Source organism: Cynara cardunculus (genome assembly GCF_001531365.2).
Source record: "Cynara cardunculus var. scolymus isolate 2C chromosome LG 11, CcrdV1, whole genome shotgun sequence".
Classification (NCBI taxonomy): Eukaryota; Viridiplantae; Streptophyta; class Magnoliopsida; order Asterales; family Asteraceae; genus Cynara; species Cynara cardunculus.
The window spans coordinates 15109116-15120255 of NC_037538.1; the positions used below are offsets into that span (position 1 = coordinate 15109116).

The 11140-nt window shown below is 37.4% G+C and overlaps 1 protein-coding gene across 1 annotated transcript; it reads right to left on the bottom strand.

Moving 5' to 3' along the window:
- Positions 1-558: 558 nt before the first annotated feature.
- Positions 559-10815, bottom strand: LOC112520790 (tubby-like F-box protein 3). Its single transcript, XM_025129360.1, has 6 exons — positions 10403-10815; positions 7914-8001; positions 7566-7695; positions 7304-7483; positions 6645-7129; positions 559-1100 (listed from the first exon to the last, which is right to left on the bottom strand). The coding sequence occupies exons 1-5, from the start codon at positions 10721-10723 to the stop codon at positions 6658-6660; spliced, it is 1191 nt and encodes a 396-aa protein (XP_024985128.1). The 5' UTR covers positions 10724-10815; the 3' UTR covers positions 559-1100; positions 6645-6657.
- Positions 10816-11140: the final 325 nt, after the last annotated feature.

The following is an 11140-nucleotide window of genomic DNA, read 5'->3' on the forward strand; positions in this document are numbered from 1 at the left end:
ATGAACATGAGAAGAACGAATAATCTTACTGGGTAAGAACGATGAGAATGATAGAGAGTCTTATCCGGTAAGTGAGGATGACGACTCTTATCCAGGTAAACACCTACCCAGTAAATTGTTGCATTCGATATGTTTTGATGTACTAAAATCTTACGCACCAAAATAAATCATAGCGTTGAATCCTATTGTTAAGCGCTTATTGAATAAGCAATTGGGTAAACGACCCCTTGGTGTCCGAGTTGATTTTAGTGGATATTCATCAGTAAAGTGATCCTTAATGTTGTAGATTGGACTTCCTTTTGTTATTGGCTAAAATTTATGTATCACTGGGACATAGGGTTCAGGAGAAAACCTAAAAAAACAAAACAAAAGAACACTCTAATAATCATTCATCTAGACGGTATGCATATGTTCATACAAGTAATTAAAGTTGTTTCTTTATTTTTATGCACGTGTGCATACCATACCAGACAAATTGAAATCTTCATTTCCTTCAGAGATTAATTTGCTTTCAAGATTGACATCAATGACTAAAAATGAAGGCAACCAAACAAACAATTCACTCAATTTCACCAGCCAATGACTTCTAAGCAAGGTTAAAACAGTCTACCATAATGATAAAATGGTCACCACACCACATCTAATGCCACAAGTTTGAACAAAGAAACTTACAAGAGTCTGATGGTCTAGACAGGAAGAGTGAAACTGGCCAATTACAAAACACACTTTTACAGTTAAAAAACCCTTTTTTTTTTTACTGAATGTAAATGTGTTTTTTCTGCATATGTAACACTCAAAAAGAGGTGAAAAGAAAACCCAGTAAACTGTATGGTTCCACAGCAAACATACAACTGAAATCCCTCAGTGAAACAAGCAGACACTTTTACAGAAAATAATTACTATGTACAAAAGAAACGATGAAAACCCACAAAAGCAGCGCCATCAATGAATGGCTTCTTATTTTGAAATTTCCTTCTGCTTGTTTCGTGCATATTAGGACACATATTTAGCTGTTAAGCCTGCATTCACGCCATGAAAACATACCTTTTTCAGATCTTTATTTCCATCTCACCATTGATTTTAATGCATCAAACTTGCTCCTGTGAAAAAGCAAACGAGCAAGGAATCAGTAACAGTTGCAACCACAATCATGCTCAATCACAGTATACAAATGCCTTATATGTACATCAGATCATCTACCATAGTTAAGGGCCCCCCTCATAGGTAGCCGGTTCGAGTCTCCTAGGGGCACCAGGGATTTTCTTAATTCTTATCTTCAGGGTCCCATGGGATTTAGTTAAGGTGCACGCAAGCCGGTCAGGACACCCATGGTTTACAATACTTTTCTAGTCATAAAAGAGAGACTACTATGAGGAAAGTTATTTTAGTAAAAAAATCATCTACCATAGTTGAAATCTCAAGAAACAATATGATAGTCCGGCTTCACTACAAGCGTGACATCAGAGGTCCCAATCACTTTGCATGTCCATTGAATCCATTTATAACACTAAGATGTACCAACCCTACTAGGCAAAAGATAGATATCAAGGGAATACAAATGACGTAATTATAATCAAACTAATGTGGGTTGTAACATGATTAGTCAAAAATACTGATCTGCAGCAAGATGCATTAAATTACTCAGCAATCAGTATGGTGACCTTTGCTAATTCAATGCAAGAAACTTGTATCAATCAGCCGGGCCTCCCTTGTCTATGGGTCCATATAATTTCGGTAGTACATTGTGGTGCTTACAGCAAGGCTCTAGTCACAGGTGTTATAAATTCTAGTTACAGTGAGCGAGTGGGTGAATGAAGGACACGTGGCAGGTCAGAGTGGAAGAGAATTACACCATAGGATTGATAAAATTAGGTAAATCCGATACGCTAAAGACTAAACTAAAGAAGTGACCTAGGTAGATCTTGTTTGAGGATGACATGGCATCCTATCACTGGCTACACAGAGCACATCCCGGATTACACACAACATTTAATCCTAGGATCTGGTCTTATATGGAATTTGCATCACTTTGTCTGCCTGCTCGGTAGGTCCTTGTTTAATCATGATTAATCTCTAATCTGTTAACCATGCATGAAAATGTTGATGATGTTATGGGAATTGCAACTAAAATTCCTGTCAAACTGAAAGCTCCCCGATTTGATTTGGTGATCAATATTTGTGCAACGTCTGAAAAGTATATAAAAGGTTACCATCTAACTAAAAATCCACTTGCTCTGATGACAGATTGGGAAGCCAAATAGCCAATAACAGTGGTGCTTATATGGCTGTGAAATTTCATTGTGAAGCTTCCAAGATACCTACATTGACATCCCTTCTGTAACCAAACGTGTCCCAAGCATAATATATTCTCAGAAGCCTATTGACATCGCAATAAGGGGAACTACTCAAATAAAATTACACATACTCAAAAGCGTATGATGAATTACAGGATTTTGTGCACTCGTAATTTGGATCCTAAAAGTCATGTGCTTGAAGAAGCTCTATCCTAGCTTCTCTCTGGGGTCTCTCCTCACAGTTTGTTTATACTTGCCGTATGCTCACGTCATTTTGGGATTAAATCTCTCATCTAATATCACTGGAAGCCTATCTCCTCTTAGGATAGTAACGGTAGTGAAGAACAACCCTATTTGCACATAATGAAGTGGATTGCCGATTGTTCATAAAACATAAAATGAATTATCAGACAAATGCGAATGTACCCAAACAGAAGTGTGAAGTTAAAAAAACTCTGCCCATTTGAGTATGGTAGGCTTCCTCTATAAAAGTATTTAGGTTACAGAAATAGATACATATCTTTTATTGACCGAGTAGACAATAAGTATAAGCACCAAGGGTTAGGAAGGTACTAAGTAATAACAAACTTAACATACTATGAAGTGCAGTAAATGTTAGAATACTAGGGTTAATATGTTTCTTTATGTTACTATGTAATTAGGTTTTATTGTAGGGTTAATTTAGGCCAATGAGCCACATTGTACTCTATTCAATCAAAAGTTATGCAATACTACATACTTGGGAGAAATCATGTTTGACATGGATATTTGGCTTGTTTCCTGCCTTTCTTTGCTATTAGTTGGAGCCAGAATATTTCTTTTCTTTTTGCAACTACTACATAGGATGACAAAGCAAAGGGGGAAAATATTGACTGTAGGATGAGCATTAAAAATCAAATCTTTAACTATTTAAAGCAAGTTGAACGATAAGGAATGAAATGGATGGTCTATTTATGTCTGCCAAACTTCATTTGGTGGTATGCCATCCATGCAAGACTCGAATTGTCCTACTCTGCTTCTTCTGGTACATTTCTGGGACTCCTTTTTGAAAGAGATGTTCATAGAGCCTTTAGTTGCCTATATCTGGTAAGAATATAAAATGGGTTTGATAGAAGAGGAAGCCAGTTTGGTAGATGGTCTGGTTGGAGTGATATGATGGCAAACATGTCAGCAATATTATTTTATGATGGATTTAGGACAGATACTTATAGAGGGTTTGAGACACGGGACCTTTCTCGGACATGATATTGTTAATGTTAGAAACTTGGCCATTGGATGTGGACTTGCCCGAAATTACAGCATCTTTCAGGTTCAGCTAACGGTGCACATACTTGATACTTGTCTTAATGCAACCACCTCTTCTTCGACTATAGATTCTAGTGCTTCAGATCACATAACTGGGAATAAAGATAACTAGATAAGTTTACAGAATGTCTAATAAGAAAGATAAACTTAAAGAGAACTTTTCAAGACACAATTTTGAAGTGGTTCAACACGATATAAAACAGCCTACATCCAACTTTCTTTGTCCCTGATAACGGAGGTATCAAGTCACCAACTTCCTTGACTTTCCTATGGTAAGCAGGTCTGTACATGGTATTATGAATCTAATTGTAACTTGTTTTTGGATAGGCAAACACTTGTGAGTTCTCATTGCAACTTTGTTTAACGTTTAAGAGGAACTTGCAAATATTGCTAATTCTAACAAGTACTCACAAGAGCCAATATTCCATGATGAGACACATGCACTACTGTATGTAGGTGACATGTCTAACCATGTGAACTTGGTACAAGGTGTGGGTTTGGACCTGAGAAGTTAGTACAATCACTATTCATGCATCGTCTCCTTTTGTTTCTTTGTGATAAACTGAAAATCAAAACCTGGCAGACGCAAAACGCAAGGTACAATCAAAACTAGATGGACACCCAAGTGAAATGAGTCCAGAGATAATAACATATACATGAATTTAGGAAATATGTGTAATCCTCAAAATGCACCATCATCTTGCATCTCAGATCAATTTTATAGCAATCACATCAAAATATTTTGAGAAAATCAAGATATTCAAAATAACTTTATGGCATGAAAAGTTTGAAGTATCATGACTAGTTCAATTCTCATATATTAGGCAATCCACAAACTCAGTGCAGCACAAGCATTCCTCAGAACAGTCAGAAAATTAATGATGGCAACAAGCAACACAAAAGCATCAATTAAACAAGTCCAATTGGAAGTTAGTGGAGCTTGCCAATGGCTAAAAAAGCCTAAGCCAGCAGCCAACAGTTCTTGCGAACAAAGTGCAGCAAGTCATGGCTGGTCCCATGCAAGCACCAAACAGAGGTGGGGAGGCATGAAGAAGAATCAGAAGATACTGGCAAAGCTTACTAGCTAGCTCACTGTCTGGGTGAGGCACAGCCTAGAAGCCACAGATGGCAGCGATATTCTACAGTGTGGATTAAACTAAGCCAGTCAATGGCAGAGTAGGACGTGTACAGCCTTTTTGCTGCTTGCTAGTGGTGGTAAAAAGTAGTGAAGGTGAATGGTGGAGGCCAGGGCTGTTAGCACTTGTGGTGTCGCTTTGACGCAATATAAATATTAGGGCTTGAAGAATGTATTATTACCAGGGAAACCAGAATTTATATGCGTAGATAGGCTATGGGTCAGGGCACATAAATACATGAGACCCTAAATACTTGGTTATGCAAAAGCATATGTAGACAACAGTTTTCCAGTGGTTGGACTGCAAGGCCAAGTTTTAAAACTAACAAGCATGTCATATATGGAAATGAGCTCGGGGAAATTTTGACACAAACAATGTACTAGTGACCTCGGTCATCAGAAGAGATATATTTGTTTACATTGGGTGACAACGACAATCAACTTTTCATATAGCATTAGTCGGAGTAGGTAAAAATGAAGATCATCATAAATTATACAGAGATTAACTTATAGGCCTTTGGCCTAGCGGTATCCGGATTACCGTTAGAGCCCCTCCTTCCAAGAGGTCAGGGGTTAAAAAATCACCAAAGATGAGGAGGGTGTGTGAGTTCATTTGCCGTGTATAGATATTACATTAGAAAATAAAAAAACATTAATATCATCCTTCCATGCTCTCATATACAATACCAACTTCTAGGGTATTCTCCACCTTTTGGTATCTCTCTTCATTATTCCCCATACTGATCTTGATCAACTCCTTCCTCCCTCTAATTAAGTCTCATCTTGGTTTCAGGTCTTAAAGTTAAAACTGGTGTATCTAAAGGTCACCGATGAATATAAATAACAATCCCAACCGTCAATTCTTCTCTATCTTCCCATCCCATCCTTCTCAGATTTATTTCTAATCCTACCAATCCTTGCTTGGCCACATCACATAACATCTAATATGCTTGTCTTGAATGTGCCTTCCAAGACACGGTCGTACTACCCCACAAATCATAGGCAAAATATATAAAGTGACACTAAGTTCCATGGTTTTTCATTTAAACACCCCGACAGAAAGATTTATCAATCACATATCCATATCCTCATAATCATATCAATTATATCATTTGCATCCAATTGTCATAGATATTAACAAATTAAAGTCAAAATTAAGGGAGTTTGATAAGTCGATAAATTGAAAGAAGATCATGGCTCGTGAATTAAAGCATATATTACCAACTTGGGTATTGGTGCAATCCCACCTCAATTGACCAGAAAGGATGCAGGTGATATGATGAGATAATTTGATATGCGATTTATAATCTTTCTGTTTAGGACTTGAGGTATGTAAGTGAAAAACCAAGCCAATTCAACGGCCATTTCATCTATATTTCCTAAATCAAACCAGGTCTCACCCAAAATTCTATTAACTTATGTGTAGCTTCAATGAGATCTTTGATCACATAAGATACTTGTCACTACTTCATCCTATAACCAAAATATTTTCCTCGTGAATCAACCGCAAACAATAAAAGAGGCTCCTGTGAGCCTCTTGTTCAAACATGCTTACCATATTTTCAACTTACTTATCGACATGGTTAAAATTGCATGTCAGGTGCTCTGTTTTAAATTTTAATCCACCTTGTGCTAAGCCCACTAAACTCGATAACTCTAGATTTTTGTTAATGACCTAGTCTCATTCGTACTATATCATCACAAGAAGTAAATAATATGGTATTTTGCTCCGTAGGTCCTTAATGCCTGACGTGGAGTGATCCTATAGAAATTGGGAACATGTCACATTTTACATGATTTCACGCATGTTTTAGTTCATTGTTCAGTTAGTCCACAAATAATTAAGAGATGAAATCACTCCAAAGTTAGTAACTGTATAAGTACCAATGCTTAAAAAGATTGGTTGCAACCTGTCAGTCCACATCATTCACAAGCAATCTTGGTATCAAAACTGCTCAGGCAGATGGCAAATGCTTGAAAAGCAGATATTGGGTAGCGATAATCCATGGTAAACACATCCTTCCCTACTTTTCCGAACTGGAGAATAACCTTCTCATATTGTGGTCCAGACTGTCCACTAGGTGGTGTGGCTACCAACTGAAAATTCTTGACTGAAGCAACTGTTACACGTCCTTGAAAATTTAAACACCAGCACTGAAGCTGCTCATGCCATCTAGGAGATTTATTTTTCAAAACTAGAGGCCCATCTCTCTGATTACCCAACACCCCGGACATGCTTTTTTCCACACTGCTTGATCTGGATCGGAAGAAAGGAATTGAAGAAAAAGATTCACCACTGCTAAGGGGAAACTCGGTCTGTGTTGGAGCCACACCTCCAGGTTCAATTGCAGAAGTTGGGATGGGATCCATGATGCACTGCATTCTTCTTGGACCCCTGCTTGTTATACAGAGACAACATCAAAATATAAAAATGATCTTTTTGTACAAAAAAAAATTATTTCAAAATTTTGTAAGAACAAATCCTGTATAAAACAAGCGTACTAATATAATTAGCTGTTAGCAGAGATATTTAATTCAAGTAACTACTAATATAAGTATTTCATCTTACCTGGATCCCAACATGTTCAACTCATATGAAATATGAGCTACTGGATAGCTTCCAGCAGGAACTCTAGGGGAGACTTGAGTGGAACCCATAAACCTAGTGGAGCGACTCTTTGTCATTTTAGCTCCATCATGAGGTGGCAAACCATCATATACAATGAACTTTGTTCCCAAAAAGTTTGATCTATGCAAATCATAAAGAAATGATGTTACTGTAATTTCCAAAAGAAATTATAACCAGTTGATCGTTTCAAATTGCAACCCACCTTAATTTCCCAATATATCTACTGCTGCCCTTTGACATGTCGTCAGCATGTAAAGAGATGATGTAGTCGGTACATGTGGGGTGTCTAAACTTGCGAGCAGCAAGAAGAAATTTTCCATCATCAGCAAGTGCTGCCACGTTGATGGGCACCAAGTAATTAATATGAATCCAGAGGTGAAAATACATAACTTATAAGAAAATAGGAAAATTAAGAAGGTCAAGGGGCTACTGTTTTCAGTTAATGAGGAACTGAACGGTGTGGATAGCCGGTTCTAGGGGTCAGGCTGGACTTTCCCTATACCCCCAAGGGCCACCCATTTGAGGGGAAAATATGAAAAGGGATGTGTACCTTGAGTCAAACTGAGGTAGAGGAAATATGTTTGAGTAGACCGCTTCCGTTTTATAAAGCATTGGAGGAGAGATTCTCTTGGACCAGGCTGCACATCATAGCAAGAGATTATTAGAACCGAGAAAGTAAAGAAGCCAATTTGACTAAAATCTCAGCTTTATCAATTTATTTGGAAGCAAAATATGAAGCTTCAACATTAACTAGCGAAGTACTTTCATGTGTCAGCAAGATGTATCAATCTCAAATACCAACTATAAGGAAATTTGATGACATATGATGCATGAGATAGTTTCCAGAACATAATAAACACCATATAGAAGAGGAGGCCTTTTTTGAAAGCAGGAACTATAATGGAAGCCAGCAGTTATATAGAATATATCGTTTATCAAGGTGAGAGTAGTTGGTAGTAATAAACATCCAGCACTTATATCGAATATATCGTTTACCAGGCTGCACCTCTGATGCAAGAGATGTAACTTCCACCTAACCAACATGGAGAGCGGGGATCTAAACATCACTGCTGACAGCAAGGATAGTCAATAAAGGAATAAAATCAAGGCAACAGGTTGTCCTTAACTCCCCAGCTCATTTATTTGATTACCTTTTTCTCAATTTTCTTATAATATATCTAATGCAAAATGAAATTGAAGATAATATTGATGAACCATCCTTCGATTTTGCCAGAAGTAACTTGCACCTTAATTTCATAGGTTTATCCAGTGATCAGTTCCACACTTTTGCCTTGAAATTGTTTTATATTTTTTAGTCACTTGAGGCACCTAATAATGGACTCCAAATTTTGCATGGCATCTGTTTTCTTCTCTTTCTACATGAATGAGAGTTTATTTTAGTGTCTTATCAGGCCATCTCAGTTTTCTATTGTGTCCCCGTATGTTTATAGTTGACTCTTTGAAGTTCCTATTATTGGCAGATACCTTGGCCAGTAAGTCGATTCCCAGAAAGATTACATGCTTTAATTCAAGCCGTCCTTTGAATGTTACTTTGCCATATTCTTTTATGATGATCAACCATAAAAGATACTTGTAACAGTCACGAAGTTCATGTAAAACGGAAATCAGTTCATATTTGTTGATATATCTTTCGTAATCATGGACTTTTTGGCACCTGGGATTAATATGCTCAGTACTTGCTGGTATAGATGGTAGCTATTGTGTTGGAAACAAGAATCAATCATTTTACCAACTGTCAGACATTATAGCTAGGATTTTAGCATTTAGGCTTTACCTTCTCCTCTCCCTTTATTTTCCTCTATGTAGTCTCAGGATACCTTGTTTGTCTCTCCAGGGAAATGGATATGTCAAGAAAACATTTTCAGTTAAAGTCTTTTGCTTTTTTTCTTCATTCAGACCAATCTGCCTACCCAGCTTCTTCTATTTAATTGGTGTATATCTACCAATAATACTATTTTCATGTACTTCCTTACTCTTCTCTTCTCAGCTAACTGTTACCCTGGACCTCCCCCCGACCTATGCTACAGATTATCTCATTTTCTCCTCTCTGAGTTCGTTTGAGTCTTTCTCAGCTGCTTCTATTTTGTTTTCCAATGATTCATTACTACTTTTAGCATTGACAATCAATGTTTACGCGCATGTCAGTCGGAACTGTAAGTATTTCAATGGATCATTGTGGTAAAATTTGAAATATTGCCATGGTGTTTGCTTGTTTGAGTTAGTTGTCCCCAGTATTAGCATGCACACACATACACACACGCATATACATATATATATAGAGAGAGATACCATGCCCAAATTTAGTAATTTTCTGAACATACAGAACCCATATAAGACACTAATTGGACTAGCCTTCTCTATAGCGTGGTTATTTCATGCTTCCCTTATACTAACCATTGGGAAGTATTTTATGGATCTCAAGATAATTGAAGGGTGCCTCAGACACTTAACAGAGTTGGAGACAATTCAAATGCTAGTCATGCTGGTGCTCAAACACTAGGAGGTTGATGATGTAGTATCATGCTTGTAAGCCATTGTATGGTTCACGATTTGGTGATCGATCACCTAATGATGATGTGTTATGATTATTATATCTCTAAGAAACATATTCTCATAACCATATTAAAGGGCACTTTGTACTTGAGAAGATGGGCAGTTTAAGGGAGCCTCCCTCACTTGAGCCGGTTAAAGGTATTGCAGAGTTCATATAAGATTCATCCTGTATGGATATATGTGACAAGTTAGACATCTTTAACATTTATGCCCGAGTGTATTAGGTCAATAGTTATAGACATTTCTTATTTCCCAACCCATGTACCATATATGTACAATTATATGTTTCTTAATGCAATCAATCAGTGGGGGATCCGTTTGTCTACATCCAACAAAACGCAGAACCAACAAATTTATAGACAGAATCTAATTCTAACCTAATAGTGGATCATATGGGGGACAAATAAATTCCCACTAACACAAAAAAGAAACACAATTCCAGGTAGAGATTGAGGGATTGATCACCTGCTTGACAGAAATAGGGAAAGTCAACAAGCCAGAAAGCTCAGGTCTTTTGACGATCTCCTTCATGATCTCTCTCCAACTCCTACAAACAGTAGCACAACCAACAACATTCTTCCTGGAAGGCCACTTATCTTCGGACGATTCAATCCTGATCAAGACCTCCCGTAAGAGCTCTTGGGGCATATTAGCCCAACAACTCTGTTTCAAACCATCATCCACAATTTCTTCATCTGCATCTTGAAGGTCCAAAGCAGCAACAGCCATGGTAGTGTCTTGAATGACACGGCAAGATCTAGTTCTTAAGCCACAATCCAGATTCATGGAAGGTGGATTGATTGGTGTGGTGAAACCAATTATAGATGAGGAGAGAAGACTTTATCAAAGGGGGGTTAGAGGGTTTCGCTTCGATATGGAAGGAGGGAGTAGTGGATACACAGAAACCGGATTTGGTGTTTACGGAGCGCGTGGCTAACGGACAAGGACAGATTGTAAAGTGTCCAAATATACCATTTTTAACTCTTGTATCACTATTTACTTTTTCTTCACTATTTTTTATTTTATTATACATCTAGTTTTAAAATCTTTTAATTGTGTCGATTACTTACGGAATTGTTTATTTACTGCTTATTCATACAAAACATGGCTTAATCGCATATATAGAAATGGTGTGTTGTCTTCATTCAGCCACAAAAATAACACTTCTATCCCTTATTTAAAACATCGCCTCCTTCCCAAATG